The 18,439-nt window shown below is 42.5% G+C and overlaps 2 protein-coding genes across 13 annotated transcripts in view; both read right to left on the bottom strand.

Annotated features, from left to right (window-relative positions):
* The window catches only part of TMEM108 (transmembrane protein 108), a 339,699-nt gene that overhangs the window by 24,438 nt on the left and 296,822 nt on the right, over nt 1-18,439 (bottom strand). The window lies entirely within an intron of this gene.
* Nucleotides 14,137-15,141, bottom strand: LOC108529870 (60S ribosomal protein L15). The gene has a single exon (XM_017872411.1). The coding sequence runs from the start codon at nt 15,030-15,032 to the stop codon at nt 14,418-14,420; it is 615 nt and encodes a 204-aa protein (XP_017727900.1). The 5' UTR covers nt 15,033-15,141; the 3' UTR covers nt 14,137-14,417.

Raw genomic sequence — 18,439 nt, 5'->3', positions numbered from 1 at the left:
AAGCCACATAAGGTGCTGGACATGGATATGTCCAGTCTCGTTCACAATTTCTGCCCATACTCCCTTCCTGCTTGGTGATGATGCATTCGTCTCCAAAACCCAACTAGACTGTCATTTTGTCTTGGCAAGGTCAAGGTCTCTCAACTCTATAGGTAGAAACGGTGGCTCCCTGCCCAGTCTCCCAGACACTCTGTTCCTGTTCCTATTGTGACTTTTCTCTGCAGAGAGACCTTCAGTAGAGGACATAGTGGGAAGGCCATGGGCATGGGATCAGTGGGATTTGGGTTCAATGTTGGCTTTGCAACTTTCTAGTTGTAGACTTCAGGCAAATTAGTTAAGCTTCATTTTTCTCAGCTGTATGATAAGGAAAATAACGCCTATCTGCAGGGTGCTTTTAGGGTGGGAATATGCGATTAAGATGCTTGGAAGGCCCCACACAGTGCCTCACATTAAATAGGTGGTAACTCTTGTTTTAGTTTCTAAACTAAACTTACACCCTCCCCTGGGGCTGTGAGTTCTTGACCTGAGCCATCTAGAGCCTGAGAACTTAGTTCACTACCTGATACATAATCAGAGCACAATAATGCTTTTGAAACCATGTGAAAATGAAAGAATAATTCCACACATTTGAGTTATTTGCAGCTGAATGCTTACTACAAAATCATAGATGTTTATTTCTTTGAAGACAGTGTCAATGAAAGCAAGCAGTAAATAACATCAGTCCTGTGACATGCCAGTTCAGTGTGTATGTGTGTGTGTGTGTGTGTGTGTGTGTGTTTGAGTGCATGTATTTATCTTTTTACTTTGCTTGCTTCTGTGATTAACATTAACTGCATCAAATGCACACACATCCCACAGGCCAGGGTGAGGCAGGAGAAGGCTGAGCTGGGACCTAACTCCTGTCGATCTGCTGCAGAGACCCTCTCGTCCCACTGTTGCTCCCCCCATGGCAAGCTCCATTCCTAATTACCTAGGCAAACTGGCCTGCATTTCTCTCCAGACTTCTAAAGGATGGTGTGAGAGTGTTTGTCAAGATCTGGATTTTACAGAGACAAGTCCCAGCTTTTGCTTTCTGGTTCAAGGCTTATGCTTTTGGAAGGCTGTGATGACAGCAGCAGGAAATAGGACAAACAGAAGTTTTTGTTAGGGGGGCAGCTAATAGAACAGCCTCACGAACGGCCTAGGCACTCCCCAGAGATGCAAGGGACAGGCCTGCAGTGGTGTCTCCGGAACACTTGGCTCCTATAAACCCAGTGCACTGAATCCCCAGAGCTTGCAGCCCATGGCTTGGGGTCTGGTTCAGTGCACTCATCAGAGAGCATAACAGGACCTTTGGGACTCCTAGGAGGAACCTCTTGGAGAGTCCTGGGACCTGCCTAAAGGACCTGACTTGAGCACACCAGCATCTGTGTACCCTTAGCTTCAAATTCTCCAAAGTCAGAAAAGGAAAAACATACAATGTCCTGGTCTGATCATGCCTGAGAATCACCTACCTAAAAAGAGCACTGGGGCTTTTGACCTGACATCCTCCCGGGCATGCTGACATCTCTTAGCACTTCTTCTCCCCTCACAAAAGAGCTTGTTGAGGAGGAAGGAGAAGAGACAGTAACTAGTGGTTAGCAGAGACAGTGGCCAAGTGTCCAGGAAGAGGGGATGGACAGGCCTACCCGAGGAGGGACTGATGTCTAAGGAGGGAGTCTGCCTCCTCTGCACACAGCTTGCCTGCTCCTGAACCCCTGTGGCTTCTCCTGGAGCCCTGTGCACGGCTGCTTGGTATTCTCACTTGGTTCTGTTGGATGGCTGCAAAGCTGTCTGGCCCTGCTCTCCTCAGTTGCCAAAGGTTCACTGCCTGCTCCAGTTTGCCTGGAACAAAACAGCTCAGGCAACACAGCTGTGCATCCTTGTGAGACTGCCCAATTTCCCATTTCAAGGCAGGATGCCATACCCCAAGGTGTAATTTGGGTTTTGGGCATAAGCTGAATTTCACAACTGAATTCTGAAACTCAGCCCTCCAGGCTGTGCATGTGTGGGAATTAAAAAGCTTTCTTCTCCTCTTCCCTCCTCCATTATCTACCACCCTCCCCAATATCAATACTGATACCATCACTAATGCTAAATTTCCATTTATTGAGTATCTACTATGTGCTAGGCACTTGTATGGCTGCACCTGACAGCCATGGCTTACCTTAAGCCTATCCTGAGAATGACCCTATGGTCTAAGAAGAATGTGTGCTTAGAATTCCAAGCTAAGAAATCTGGGAGTGACCGATTAGGAGATTCATTCCTTACTTATGAGAAACATCTGAACCTCTGGCCCATTTCATGGAATGCAGGCCTACAGGGGACTGAAGCCCTTTATTTTGGGTTAAATGAAAGTTGACAGGTGGAGGTTGTTAAGGGTAGGGCGCTAAGTGCAAATGCTATATCAACTGCATGCTTTTTACCAGCAGATGCAGTTCTGTCCAGCTCATCACCACTGGACTCCTCCATATGTGAGTCCCCTCAATAAACCTGATGTCTCATTTGCTGGCTCCAGGTCTCTTTTTCAGCCTCTCGAACATGGTACCATCACTACTGAAGTCAACAAGGGTCCAGCATGACAACACTGTACTAATCAATTTCCATATATCATCTTAATCTTCACAAAACCCTATGAGGTAGAAAAGGACAAATCTTAACCCATGTGCTATGTGATTACAAGGGTACTCACCCTCCACCTTTTTATCATTCTCTTTTGGGCTACAAATCTGTGGATTTGCATACCTGAATGATTCACTGTGGCTTTCTGGTGGAAAAACTAATAACACCTTTGTCCACATCAAGCCAAGGAGACAAGCTCAACATACAAAGAACAAGGAGAGAATAATGGAAGATGGTCTATAATTCAGAAGCACATTGGATGGAGCATATTGTACATGTAGAAGCTTTTTAGGGAACCCAAGAAAGCTGGAGGAACCTGGGAAGACTTCCTGGAAGAAGGGAAAGCTGAGTTCTCTTATCATCACTCCACCGTTTGTTCATTTCTTCATTTACATATTCAACAAACATTTATTGAGGGCTGAGTGTGGCTTTGTGTATCCCAGATAAACTAGTATCCTGATCATAGCCATGGATCTCAGCTGCTACTATCTCATTCCCCACCATGGGCAATAAGACGCATATTGGTAGGGAAAATTCTGGCAAATTTTGTAAAGTTTATCCATAGGTAGAAACACTTTACCCTGTGTTATGTTCAGAAGAGGAACACACATTTATTAAGCACCTACCACATCTGCAAATAACTTTACTCCCGAAAACTGATTTGATACTTAAGCAGCTTTTGTAAGATGTGCTTCATTCCCTAAAACTAAAGTTCAGAGAGGTTAAAAGATTTATCCAAGGTCACACATTCAGGGTGGAGCCAAGATGCACAGCTAAGTCTATTACTGTTTTTTTCATACTCCCCCCCATTCTCTGTCTCCCTCTATTCTCAGCTGTAGACACTGCCAGCTGCAAACTTCTTTAGTAGTTATTCCTGATTACTTCTGCTCCTGGTGAGCTCATCACCTGATTAAAGGGCTCCTAGCTTCACCAGACCTTGGAGATGATAAGCAGATGACCCTGCAGAGTCAGGCTCTTTAGGGCTGTTCCATTTTGGTCTGGCCCCCATTCCAGCTAGGGATATAGTTCAAACCCTGCGTCTGAGTTGAACCCAAGAAAATAAGACCAAGATGAAAGCTTAAGTGGATCCCCTGAAAGGCTCTTATCTCCAGGCTAAGCTTGGAAGTGGGGAGACAGACCACCACAACCCAACCTGGGGATGTTGTCTCTTGTAGAAACACCCTCCTCAGTAACAGAAGGGTAGCTGCCCCTATGTCCTAGGCAGGGGGAATAGGAGAAAGTGGCTCCTTGTCTCTGAGATTTGCTTAGTTGATCCTCTCTCACCCCAACCATAGCTCCTAACAAAACCAGGTACCCGGACACATAAATACCACCCTATGTGTATTTCCTGTGTCCTCCCTTTTCTCTTTCCTGAGGAGGTGTGGAGACAAACACCAGAATCTCACAAAACTAGGTATAAATTTACTCACTAGCTTTATGGCCTTGCCTCAATTTCCCAGATAAGCTGGCAGGGTTGGGATTCTGTCAGGCTCTTTCCATTTATCATGATGTCCTCTTTGGGTTCTTTTAGATTTTGCATTGGGTTGATGTAGTGGATGCTGTAGTTCACTACCCAGATTCCTCCCCCAACCCACAACAATGAGGTTCTCATTCCGGAGCTGCTAGGAGGGGTGCCAGATGATAGCACACAGCTGAACTTCTCTTCAGCTATTGTCCTTGGATTAAGAAAGCTGCCTTGCTCAAGGTTACACCCCTTTCCCAGGAAACCAGTATCCAATGACTGGTTCCTGTAAAAGGAATGGAGCTGCCTTAAAAGAGCGGCCTTGCTCCAATGTGGGAAGACTACGAAGAGCCATCCCAGCTCTGGAATTCCCCGTAGGGTTGGCTAAGGACTTGGCGTGGCTGTGTTGCAGCCCAACTTCCGCCCCTTGCTTGATCCGGCTTCTCTTACTTTCCTGAAGATGTTGATTCTGGGAGTACTTCTGGAATACCTCCGGTATGCAAATTTCCTGCTTCCTGGGAACCAGGTCTGCCACAGATGATACTCAATTAATGTTCACGATGAGGGAGACAATTCTTCCTTCTTGTCAATCATTTCCCATGTCTTTCTCCACAATACTCCTTTCATCCCATTTAACATCCCTTTAAGGATTCACCCCTTTCAGGTAGGCTTCCTTCATGTACTCCTTCCAGGTTCTGGTCACTCTAATCATGACTGCCACTCTAATAGATGGTACATAAGCCTTTTATTCCTGTCATTATGTATTTTCTCACATCTTTCTATTATCCTGGAAGCTCATTATGACTAGGTGATTTCAAATTTAATTTTAAAATATTTCTTCTCACTCAGTCATACACAGTGATGGTTGGAGGCACTTAATCCTGTTGGCAGAACATGTTTGACAAATCCCTTGTCAGTGCTTCACCTTCCTCTCACTCATTTAATTCATCCAGCACACACTTACTGGCTGTCCTGTCTGAGCTAAGAATTGCCTCTGATATGGGACACACAAAAGAAATAATGTTTCCTTCCTACTGTCCAGGGAGTTGTAGTTGAGCAGGAGAGGCTTGTGGTAAAGTGGCTGACCCTGAGGCCAGACTGCCAAGGTTCAAACTTCTCTCTCCCAATTTCTAGCTCAGTGGCCTGGGACAAGCTATTTAAGCTCTTTGTGCCTGTTTCCCCACCAGTAAAATGAGAATTACAACAGTAGCCACATCATTGGATTATTGTGAGGACTAAAAGAGTTAACATGTAAGGAGTCTGTGCCACTGTCTGGTACACAGTAAGCATTATTTAAGTCTGCCTTGCCCAATATGGTAGACACTAGTCACATGTGGCTATTAAGCACTCTAAATGTAGTTGTGTACTGTAAGTATAAAATAATATATATGCAGTTTTGAAGACTTACTACGAAACAAGGTAGAATATTCCATTAACTTTTGTATTGACTACACGTTGAAATATTTTCGATATATTGGGTGAATTATTAATTCTCCACTTTAATTCATGTGATTGCTATATAAATTAAAATTATATATGTGGCTTGTATTATATTTCTATTGGACAGTACTGACCTAAGTCTTTGCTAGAAAAATAATAATGGGCTGGGAGCAGTGGCTTATGCTTATAACCCCAGCACTGTGGGAGGCCAAGGCAGACAGATTGCTTGAGCCCACCAGTTCAAGATGAACTTGGGCAACAGCAAAACCTTGTCTCTAAAAAAATACAAAAAATCAGCTGGGTGTGGTGGTGCGCACCTGTCGTCCCAGCTACTCAGGTGGCTGAGGTGGGAGGATTGCTTGAGCCTAAGAGGCTGTAGTGAACTGTGATCACGCTACTGCACTTCAGCTTGGATGACAGAGCAAGACCCTGTCTCAAGAAAAAAAAAAATACTGAAAAGCAGAAAGTAAGAAATACCATCATAAAGGTATATATACTACCAGAAAAACTATTCTAAGAGTGAACAACCAGCATCAGTATCACCTGGGAATTTGTTGGAACTACAGACTGTTGGGTCCCTGTTTCAGATGGACTGAATTAGAAACCCTGGGGAGAGGCCCAGCAAGCAATGTGTCCAGGTGATTCTGGTCTGACCAAAGTATAAGAGGTACTTCTCTAAGGCAGTACAGAGGAATCAGTAACCAATTCAATTAGAGGGGAAGACCAAGTTGTTCATCACAATAGTATTGGAGAAAAGGCAGGGCAGGGAAGGCCACACAGAAATGGTCCACGCATGTAGTAAGTTTGACATAAAAGTAGGTGGCCTATAGCAAATCTCTATCCCATTCTGCTTGGCTCCTTTAGATGCTGGTTTTTCTGGAAACAACACCCTCTGGCCTGGTTGGGTCCCCTGCCCTCTGCACCTTTTTAATCTAAAGAGAGCCAAGAACAAATTGGATCTAAACTGTGTGCTCTTAGTGAAAATAATTTGCATTTGTAAAGCATGACCTCAAAAGGTGTGTTTATCATTTCCTGTATTGTGCTAGCACCAGCTGGATGTGGGGCAGATGGACAACCCAGGTTCAGAGAGAGAGAGAGCAAGAGAGAAGCAGCAAGAGCTCAGGAGCCAGCTTGTGACAAGCGGGTCAGCCTCTAAATAGAGCTGCTTCCTGAGAGCATCACAAGCTATGGGAGGATTAGAGGTGGCTGCAGAGATCCTTTTCCATTAGGAAAAGATTCTACACTAACTCCATGATTTTGCACTATGTATTTATAGCTTTTATTTTATTTTGGGCTCCTACCAAATGAATGCCTTACAGCTGATAAAGCCCAAAATTTGTCCTTGGTCTTCAGTAGGGTCACAGAGAGGGACATGAGTCCAAAGAAGCCCCTGCACCGTGGTGTGGGTATGACACATTGTGAATTAAAGGTCTTGGTAAGCTCTGGCCACATTTGTTTCCCCGGGAGAGTGGGAGTGGAGGGCTGGAAAGAAGGGGCTCCATGGGACATCATCACTGTGGAGGAGGCTGCAGGTTCAGAACAAACTCATCTTTCTACAAAAGCCTTTTTCACCCCACCTACAACCAGTTTCCTTTTTATTTTCAGCTTGTGTATTTGCAGCCATCTTTGCTCATAACAATGATATCATCTTCATGCACAGTGAATTATGTTGTGGAACTTTTGGGCCAGCAGCAAAGTTTCTGTTACACCATTTCCTGGAAGTACCCTTGGGTCTGTGACCCTCATCTCCCCACAGCAGGAAGGGCAAGCATCACATCATCAGAACTGAAAGGTGCATCAGGTTCACTAGCAGTAGCACTAATAATGTTAATTATAGAAGTGATAGCGAGGTGGGGGTGGTGATAGGAATGGGCAAATACATATCATTTATTTGGTCCTACTTTTTCCAGGTGTTAAGCAGTTTGCTACTATGCCAGGTTATATTTTCCCAGCACAACTGCACCAAAATATCTTATCCCACAGGTTCTTACAATGTGATTTGCTATGTACTGAGAAGTGGGGTCTGCATTCCCTCCTCTTTCATATGGCCAGCTTTTGGTGACTATGGCAGAAGTGATTCCATGAGTTCCAAGCCCAGGTCATGAAAGATAACGTGTAAAAAATCTGGCTACCCTGAAGCTGCCATGCTCGAGAGACCACACACAGATGGAGAGAGATGCTTAGGAGTCCCAGGTGTCTAAGCCTCCAGCTATGTGAATCTTCCCAGCAGCAACTGCCAGACATGTGAGTGGGCAAACCTTCAGGTGATTTCAGCCCAGCTGATGCCAAGGGAAGCTGAGACAAGCTGTCCCCACTAAGTATTTTCCAGATTGCACACTTTCAAACAAAATGAATGGTGTCATTCTTTTAACATGCTGACTTTTGGGGTGGTTTTGTTGCTCAGCATTCATAAATGGAACTCCTCCGCTACCTCATTAAATCCACATGATAACCTTTTAAACTAGGTATTATTATCACAGTTATCTTACAGATGAGGAAACATACAAACAGATTAAGTAATTTGCCTAACACTTCAGAGCTGGTATGTCCAGGGCTCTTTGCTTTCAGTGCAGGCTCTTTGAGTCACGGCTTACCTGGCTTGGCCACACTCTAATGCATGTGCTATAGTCCCTAGTGGGTCTGTTGCAATGCCTAGAAATGTCTGCTAGATTACACATGACTCTACATAGACAGCTATTAAGCAGAAATGATTGCAAGGTTTAAAACTGTGTCATAGGAAAGATGACTTATCCTTAAAGGTCTGCAGGCAAGGTTGATTCCTATGTCCAGTATGAAGAGACACGACCTTGAAGTGGGAATAGGAACAAAGGATACAGGTTGTCTTGAGGTTACATGAGGGCTGTGATGTCCTAAAACTCTAGTGGCCTTTTAGAGATCAGCCTATTTTTTTGTTTGTTTTTACCATTCATAATACTATTTTAATCAGGAAATGTGTTCTAAGAGTCAAATAGCTTCTTCACTGTCTCTTACTTTGGAGTTCAGTTGGTTTGTAAACTGGAGATAGCCCACTGGGGATAATCTTTCAAGGCTGCAGTGAGGTCCGATGTGCTGCTTACATTTTCACCACGTGGTACACCCAAAATGACTTTGGGGCCACGCTTGGAATTGGCAAGTTTCCAGAAAAAGGAGGGACTATCATCAGAGACAGTGCACAAGTGGGAGAAAGGTCACCAGCCTCACTCCTGGTGAGTGGGAACCTTCAATCAGGTGAAGCAGGTTTATTTCTGCAGAACTGGTTTTCAGACCAGATCCCTCAGCTGGCTTGGACAAAGAACAAATGCAGCCAGTTACGGGCTGCTCGTTTCTATTTCTCTAGGAGTTCCAGAGAACGCTCACCTAGAGAGTGACAGTAACCTTTTGCAATCAACTGCAGGGCTGCTTGACCCCATTTTAAAATTATTGAATATCCCTTACTCCTTCATTGCTCCCTTTTAAGAGACATTTCTTTTTAAAATTAACTTTATTGAGGTATGATTTACATACAATAAAATTCACCATTTTAAGTGTACAGATTGGCAAGTTTTGGCAAAAGTATACATTTGTGTAGCCACTACTATAATCAAGACACAGAAAACTTCCGTGTCTCCAAAAAGTTCCCTCATGTCCCTTTACAGTTAAATCTCCTCCCCAACCCTCACTCCAAGCAAATGATCTGCTTTCTATCACTGTAGGTTTCTTTTGTGTGTTCTAGATTTTTACAAAATTGAAATTAAATAGAATCTTTTGTGTCTGGCTTTCACCAAACTTAACATCTGTGAAATTTATCCATTTGCTGCAGGTATCCGTGGTTTGCTCCTTTTTTGTTTTTAACTGTTGAGTAGTATTCCATTACAGGGATATGACCAATTCATGTATTTGTTCATCTGATGATACACAGCTGAATTGTTTCCAGTTTAGGGCTATTATGAATAAAGCTGCTATGAACATTTGTTTACAAATTCTTTGTGAGGACATATGTTTTCATTTAGCTTGGGAAAATACCTAGAGATGGAACTCTGGGACATATGGTAAGTGTCTATTGAACTTGATTAAAAACTGGCAAACTGTTTTCCAAGTGCTTTACCATTTTACCTTTTGGTTTAAAAATTTAATTATGCTGACTGACAGATGGATTAATTGATTGTTTAGGTAATAAAGTATACTGGCATAATGCAAAAGTCAAGATGCAGAAAATAACTACTGTGTGATGTCTCTCTCCCAGCTTTAACCCACCGAAGGTGAGTAGCATTACCAGTTCCTCATGGACCTTTCCAGACACAATTAAAACGTCACAAGCAAACACTTACCTACATTTTCCCTCTCCCACTTTTCATACAGTTGAGTGTGTCCTGGACACACCTTGTTTTTCTCACTTAACAATATATCTTGGCTATTGTTAAAGAGCCATCTCATCTCCCAAAGTGTGTTCTCAGGAGCTCTATGCATCACTCTGTATTTGTAAGAAAAGGGTTCCCAAATAAACTTGGGAAAATGCTGCAAACTATGGGGACCTCTTAGAAATTCATAATGCACATTAACTTAATAAAAGCTCTAAGAAGTCCTGGGATTAAAAAGCAGGGTTTTCAAAATGATTTGACTGTAGAATTTTCTTGCCAGCAATACCTACTTAACATTTTACAGAATGAGAATTCTGTAGAAGACTCTCAGGGCAGCACTTACGAAGACTAGGAGTCAACAACTTTACTTTCTGTAAATGATCAGATAGTAAACATTATAGGCTTGATGGATATGGTCCTGACCAAAATTACAGTACTCAATTTTGCCACTGTAGGGTGAAACCACAGACCTGATGTAAATGAACGGGTGTGGCTGTTTCAATATGACATTATTTATAAGAAGAGATGGCAGGCCGTAGTTTGCCAACTCCTGATCTAGAGACGGCAGGAGTTGAGGTGGGGAAGGTTCCCAGTAAGTTTTTAAAGTGTTTCCCCAAGGCCTGTTTGTGTTGCTTTCTCCCTACATGCTCCCATATCCTTCTCCACCCCAACTAATCTGCCACCACAAAGTTTAGAAGAGGGATGGGAAGGGAGGAGATGAGTGAACAGAAGCAAAAGAAGTAGCTGTGGGTTGGGGAAGAAGGGACAGGAGAAAGTGAATTGGAGGGAAGGTGTCCTGGAGCAGGTGCTGGAGAAAATAAAAACTTCCCAAGAGCAGAATGAATAACTGCTCAAAGAGAAACCACTTCCCTATCCTCTTTTCCTCTTCTTCCCCTCTATTCCCCTTTATGCCCAGAGAGTCCACCTGGAGCACTGGACAAGGGCATCCACGCAGCACATTCTCACGCTCTATGTGAATAAATAAATAATGAAAGCTTTTGGGCTTGGGCTTCAGCATCTCCATCTGTAAGACCATACACTTGGACAGGCATGGTGACTCACACCTGTAATCCCAGGACTTTGGGAGGCTGAGGTGGGCAGATCATGAAGTCAGGAGTTTGAGACCAGTCTGGCCAACATGGTGAAACCCTGTCTCTACTAAAAATATAAAAATTAGCCAGGCGTGGTGGCACACGCTTGTAATCTCAGCTATTTGGGAGGCTAAGGCAGGAGAATCACTTGAATCTGGGAGGCAGAGGTTGTAGTGAGTTGAGATCACACCACTACACTCCAGCCTGGGTGACAGAGCAAGACTTCATCTCGAAAGGAAAAAAAAAAAAAAGACCATAGACTCCTGAATAGCTTCCTTCTTCAAGGATGCCATGAAATTTTTGTGAGCTTGTGGTCAGATAAGTGGTAGACATATGTGATTCTGGGAGTAAATTTTATGAGTTTTTTCATCTAACAACTGGGCAATAGGTATAACAGTTATCTAAGGAAACTATAGCTTGTCTTTTTTCTTTCACTTTTATTAAGCTTTATTTTTTATTTCAATATTTTTGGGGTACAGGTGGTTTTTGGTTACATGGATGAGTTCTACAGTGGTGAATTCCAAGATTTTAGTGCACCTGCCACCTGAGAAGTGTACACTGCACCCACTATGTCGTCTTTTATCCCTCACCCACCTCCCAATGTCCAACTACACTCTGAGTCCCCAAAGTCCATTATATCACTTTGTATGTCTCTGCATCATCATAGCTTAGCTGTCACTTGTAAGTGATAACATACAGTGTTTGGTTTGGCATTCCTAAGTTACTTCACTTAGAATAATGGACTCCAGTTCCATCTAAGTTGCTGCAAATCACATTATTTTGTTTCTTTTTATGGCTGAGTAGTATTCCATAGTGTATGTACACCACATTTTCTTTATCCATTCGTTGGTTGGTGGGCACTTAGGTTGGTTCCATATCTCTGTAATTGTGAATTGTGCTGCTATAAACATGCATGTGCTTGTATCTTTTTCATATAATGACTTCTTATTCTTTGATAGATACCCAGTAGTGGGATTGCTGGATTGAATGGTAGATCTACTTTTAGTTCTTTAAGGAATCTCCATACTGTTTTCTATAGTGGTTGTACTAATTTACATTTCCACCAACAGTGTAACAGTGTTCCCTTTTCACCACATCCATGCCAACGACTATTGATTTTTGACTTTTAAATTATGGCCGTTCTTGCAGGAGTAAGGTGGTATCTCATTGCAGTTTTAATTAGCATTTCCCTGATGATTGGCAATGTTGAACATTTTTTTCATTTTTAATGGCCATTTGTATATCTTCTTTTGAGAAATGTCTATTTATGTCCATTGCCCACTTTTTGATGGGATTGGTTTTGTCTTGCTGATGTAAGTTCCTTGTAGATTCTGGACACTAGTCCTGTGTTGGATGCACAGTTTGCAAATATTGTCTGTTTACACTGCCAATTTTACTGTGTAGAAGCTTTTTAGTTTAATTAGGTCCCATTTATTTATTTTTATTTTTGTTGCATTTGCTTTTGGGTTCTTGGTCATAAATTCTTTGCCTAGGCCAATGTCCAGAGGAGTTTTCCAATGTTATCTTCTAGAATTTTTATGGTTTCAGGTCTTAGATTTAAGTCTTTGATCCATCTTGAATTTATTTTTGTATAAGGTGAGGGATAGGGATTCAGTTTCATTCTTCTACATGTGGCCTGCCAGTTTTCCCAGTACCATTTATTAAATAGGGTGTCCTTTCCCCAGTTTATGTTTTTGCATGGTTTGTAGATCAGTTAGCTGTAGGTGTTTGGTTTTATTTCTGGGTTCTCTATTCTGTCCCATTGGTCTAAGTGCCTATTTTTATATGAGTACCATGCTGTTTTGGTAACTATAGCCTTGTAGTATAATTTGAAGATTGGTAATGTGATGTCTCCAGATCTGTTCTGTTTGCTTACTATTGCTTTGGCTATGTGGGCTCTTTTTGGTTCCATATGAATTTTAGAATTGTTTTTTCTAGTTCTGTGAAAAATTATAATGGTATTTTGATAGGAATTGCATTGAATCTGTAAATTGCTTTTGGCAGTCTGGTCATTTTCACAATATTGATTCTTCCCATCCATGAGCACGAGATGTGAATCCATTTGTTTGTGTTATCTATTATTTCTTTCAGCAGTGTTTTGTAGTTTTCCTTGTAGAGATCTTTCACCTGCTTGGTTAAGTATATTCCTAGGGTTTTCTTTTTTTTTTTTTCCAGCTGTTGTAAAAGTGATCGAGTTCTTGATTTGATTCTCAGCTTGGTTGTTGTTGGTGTATAGCAGTACTACTGATTTGTGTACATTGATTTTGTAACTTGAGACTCTGCTGAATTTGTTTATCAGATCTCGGAGCTTTTTGGATAAGTCTTTAGGGTGTTCTACATATATGATCATATCATTGGAGAACATTGACAGTTTGATTTCCTGTTTTCCAATTTGGATGCCCTATATTTCTTTCTCTTGCCTGATTGCTTTGGGTAGGGCTTCCTAGTTCTTCTTTTTTAGGTCCCATATTTCATCAAATATAAGAAGAAATACACCTTTTTTTTGTGCCAGTTAGAAAGAAAAAAGCTGGCAATTAAACTATGTCACAATGGTTTCTTCCATTTACAATCTTTATTCTATCCTTATTGAAAGAACTCCTTTAGACTTATCTAACCAGTTTATCATACATCCCTGCTACCTTCAGTTACAGTAAGTCGTGTGTAACTGCCAATCTTTTTGCAAGCATCTCAGCAACAAAATACCTAGTTTCAACTGCTTTGTGAGTGTCTTCTTTCCTTTGGTCCCATGTAGAACTCGGTTGTTGCTTTGTAATATGGAATGGAGAGCATTCTCACAATGATGACATTTGTTCCATGAATATCAAATTCCTGGCCTGCTGCTCTGCTTTGCCCTTCTGCACACAGAACAACTTTGTGTTTCAATTCTAAATCACATTAAATCTTTGTGAAGGCTTTTAAAACAGCAGTTAAATACACACAGCACCAATGATGCATTTGCCTCAAATGGAGAGATGATGAGGTGAACAACTACAACCAACATTCACCCATCATGGGCAGTGGTAACTACATCATGAGTCTGGCTGACAGAGACCATAAGATGCATCCTGGTTTCAGAGATATTAAGATAAACAGGAGTTTCTCTAACAACATAAGCCTAGATGAAGACGTGTATTTAATTAAATGAAGTTCTAATTTTTTTTTTCTCTTAAAGAATTTATTTTAAACCTATTATACCACAGTATGTTTTATACACTGACATACAACTCCCTAATAAGATAAAGCAAAGACAAAAAAGTTTATCTTATTAGAAACAAGATACACCACCACTTATTGTCTTCAAACATTATTGCACTTTAACTTTCTTAATTTGACAAAGCATTCAAGAAACAATCTGCAGACTAGTTTTAACAGACAAATAACACCTGTAAGCAGACATGACTGTCCTAAATTGTTTATTAGGTATGAATTTTACAAACTTTACTTATATTAGCGGTAACGGTGGAGCTGGAGAGTATTGCGCCTTCTCCAAGCTGCCCGGCGAGAACCACCAATAGTATGGTGGAACTTATGGCCCTTTCCAAGGCCACGGCTCTTTCGGCCTGCAGATGTCAGCCCACGCATCTCCCTGTGCTTGTGGACTGGTTTGGTGATCCACTGGGTGTCAGGATTTCTTCTGATAGCTTTATGGAATGGATCAATGAGGATAACCTCAAAAAATTTGTATGTGGAATCTTCTCCAACCCAGTAAGAATTCAGGACTCTCAGAGCCCCACAGTGGCGTCCAGCTCGCTCCTCTGCAACGGACTGAAGGCTTCGAGCAAACTTTAGCTGGTTAACACCATGATGGACAGGCTTGCCGTAAGTTGCACCCTTAGGAACTGGGCGTTTTCGGCCACCACGGCGAACACGAATCCTATATATAACGTAACCTTGCTTGGCCTTGTAGCCCAGTCGGCGCGCTTTATCAGGCCGGGTGGGGCGGGGAGCCCTGTGGAGAGCAGAGAGCTGGCGGTACTGCCAGCAGCGGACCCTCAGAAGAAAGCGCATGACATCAGACTGCTTCTTTCTCCATAGCTCCTGGATGTACTTGTATGCACCCATCTTGGCTTACCAAACTCTGGCCGCACAGGAGGGAGACCTATCTCGGAGGACGCAGGGTCCCCGGGCCTGGATGGCTGAAGAGGAACACGATCAACGGCGGATGGAAGAGCAAAGAAGTTCTAATTTTGAATTTTAGGAGGTAAAAACAAAAAAAAAAAGGAAAAAACCAATGGCCTCAAAGCAGCATGTTGTGTCATTTTTCTTCTTTATAACCATTCACAAATGCTCTGCAGTGACATTTAGATACATCCAGCTGAGTATCTGTGCACTGGAAGTCATGTGGGTGGAAATAGGTCTCACTATGCAATTCTTGTAGGTGCGAACTCGGTATGACCCACAAAACTGTATCTTTACACTTGCCTACCCTTCCTCCCATGAGTTCAAAAAGGATCTTATGGTTTACATAATGAAATATGCATGAGTATGAAGTGACGATCATTTTAAAGTAAGAAAATCAGAAGTGAATTACAGCTAGTTTTTTTTTTTTTTAAACATGTGCTTAGTACATATGCCAAAGGATTGTGTAAAGGAAAAAGCCAAATTAGGAATTTATATCCATTTGAAAAAATGGTTATATGACATTTAAAGTAGAATGTGACAAGCGCCTGCTACCAGTGAAAAAGTCTGCCTGGCTCCTTATGCCCCTCTCTGAGCTGGGCTTGAGGGGTTCTGTTTAATGGGGGAGGGGGGCATGATGGGGTGGCAGGGAAAGTACCCTGCTATATGGCAGACCTCTTCTGTCACAGACCTTATGTCCTTCTCCTGCTCGAGGTTCAGGTCTGTCTTACTCCAAACCTCTGTTCTTTCTATCTTATGCTAATTCACAGAGGTGCTGCAAGAATCAAAGCCAATATTTCTGTTCTGTACAACTCACTGTAACAAACAAGCTTCCTTGCAAAGCTCCCGTGGAGATGAGGCTGAGTGATTCAATGTTCTAGATGCCAGCTCACCATTCTGTGCCCCTGTAATGTGGCCAGAGTCTCAGATGCCTGATCAGGTCTCTTGGGTGGCTCCACATGATCTGAATCTCCAGTGTGCCCCAGCCAGGCAACATCCCCAGCTGACAGCTTTAGCAGCAGGCCCCTGATGTGGTGTACATCGTGCTCTCACCATAGACATGGAGGTCTGAGATGACAGAGTAGGTCTGTGATGTATGTCTTTCACTTTTTCAAAGAGGCTTCAAGGTGGTTTACAATAGAACAGGCACAGACATAAGTTTTATAACATAAAAACTGACGTCAAGACTTAATAGAGAAATAGGAGTCTAAAATGAGCTGAAGCAGAGGTGGAATAAACTCAGCAGGAAGAAACAAGAGCCACGTGTGAAAGTCCACGCTGCTCACCCTGCCTCCTGCAGCCTTACTGCTAAGCAAGCTTAAAGGACACAAGCAAATCAATGGACACAAGCAAACTAATGCTTCTCCAGAATGTTAAGAAACAAAGTCTGGAAGAGATCATGTGCCTGCCTGGTGCTTATAAAGCAAAGTTTGGGCAAATAGGCTGTATGATTAAATTGAATAGTAGGCAACACACACTGTTCGTTTTCTGAAAGGGAGAGCCTGAACAAAGACTGGGGAAGATAAAAAGGTTCTTGGCAGGGTCCTAAACCATCTCTATGTGTAAGTTTAAGAAGTAATTACTTCCTCTCACTCGTACCACCTTTCTTTCCCCCAACTCAAATCTCAAATCCAGGACTTTCTTTGCCAGTCTACAAGCATACAGGTGATAGAGTTGAGGCAGACCATACGCCCACTTCAAGTTAGAGTAAGATCCTAATTTATTGGGTCAGAGACATGTGACCACACAGGCAAAGGCAGATACAGCAATCCTTGGCATGGGGCCCCTCCTGGCATTCATTTCCCTGGTGGATAAGACATTTAGGGTATACGAAGTCACAGTGGATTCTTGTTATGCCACTGCTCTTCAGGCTTGAACTTAAATCTCCATTTTGGAAGAAGACCAGTCATATACTGCATATGCTTCCATTTAAGGAATTCTTACAAAGAAGGCTCTCCTGATGCTTAAGACAGAATCAACATTAGATTGTGCTCCATAGCTTCAACTTCATGGAGGTTGGAATGTGTGGGTAAGGGTGGCATTATTAACATCCTGACTGCCCTGAAAACATCTTTGTTTCTAGCTTTCCAGTATTCAGGAAAGGTTCTCCTGCACCCCCAGCATGTCATTCTTCTGTTCAAACATCACGCTGGCTTCTTTCAGTTTCAGGAGAAATTTCAAGGTCAAGATCACAAAGGTGGTTAAGTGATTGTGACATAATAAGAAATATATATTTGGTCTCTGCCTGATTTCCTGGCATACAGCTTCTTTTTGTATGCTAATGAGATGACTGGTGGCTGGGGGCTCCTGGAAAGCCTCCAGATGGGGGCTCGTTGCCAGGGGAACCAACCAAGTGATTAAAGGGTTGGAACTTTCAGCCAGAACCCCTGACCTTTGGGGAGGGGACGAGAGGGGCTAGAAGTTGAGTTCATTGCTAATGGCCAGTGATTTAACCAAGCATGCCTTTGTAATGAAGCCTCCATAAAAACCCAGAATGATAGGGTTCAGAGAGCCTCTGGATTGCTGAACACATGACAGTGCTAGGAGGGTGGGATGCCCAGAAAGGGCATGGAAGCTTTGCGCCCCTCCCATATACCTTGCCCTATGCATGTCTTCTTTCTGGCTGTTCCTGCGTTGTATTCTTTTCTAATAAAGCAGTAAGCTACTAAGCATATGGTTTTCCTGAATTCTGTAAGCTGTTCAAGCAAATTAGTAAACCAGAGGAAGGGGTTGTGGGAACCTCTGATTTACTACCACTCAGTCAAAAGCAGAGGTGGCAACCTGGACTTAATGACTGGCATCTAAAGTGGGAGCAGTCTTGTGGGGCTGAGCTCTTGACTTGTGGGATCTGATGCTATTGCCAGGGAGATAGTATAAAAATTGAGTTAAATTGTAGAACACCCAGTTGGTATGTGGAAAGTTGGAGAATTGGCTAGTATAGGAACCCACTGTCCCCCACATTTGATGTCAGAAGAGTTCTGTGTTGAGTGTGAGCACAAAGAAAAGCAGTTTGGCTTTTCCTATCGAGTAAAAGAGCTGAAACTTGAACCTGCATTTTCTAACTCTTCAGAATTATGACTCCCTACCACACATGGGCATGTATGGCAGCAGCTAGAATTCCCAAGTCCAATGAAGCTGCTATGTTCTGTGTTTTTGTTTAGTTGCAATGCCTGTTAGCTTGATATGAAAATAAATTTGTAAATAAGATGCTCAAAGTAGTCATGAGATTACCCAATGGTGCAATCTTAAAGTTTAAGAATGCGGTTAACATTAGCTTTTAAGATGACACCAATTTTGTATTCTAGGGTTATGTGTGTGTATATAAGTAGTTCTCAACCTTGCTTCTCAAT

This window comes from Rhinopithecus bieti, unplaced genomic scaffold, assembly GCF_001698545.2.
Source record: "Rhinopithecus bieti isolate Rb0 unplaced genomic scaffold, ASM169854v2 scaffold_7308, whole genome shotgun sequence".
Taxonomy (NCBI): domain Eukaryota; kingdom Metazoa; phylum Chordata; class Mammalia; order Primates; family Cercopithecidae; genus Rhinopithecus; species Rhinopithecus bieti.
Note: the sequence above shows the minus strand (reverse complement) of the source record. Positions and strands in the feature narration are given on the sequence as shown.

Bases quoted from the DNA above. Each gene is read 5' to 3' on its own strand.
- LOC108529870 (XM_017872411.1), bottom strand. From the start codon at position 15,032: ATGGGTGCATACAAGTACATCCAGGAGCTATGGAGAAAGAAGCAGTCT.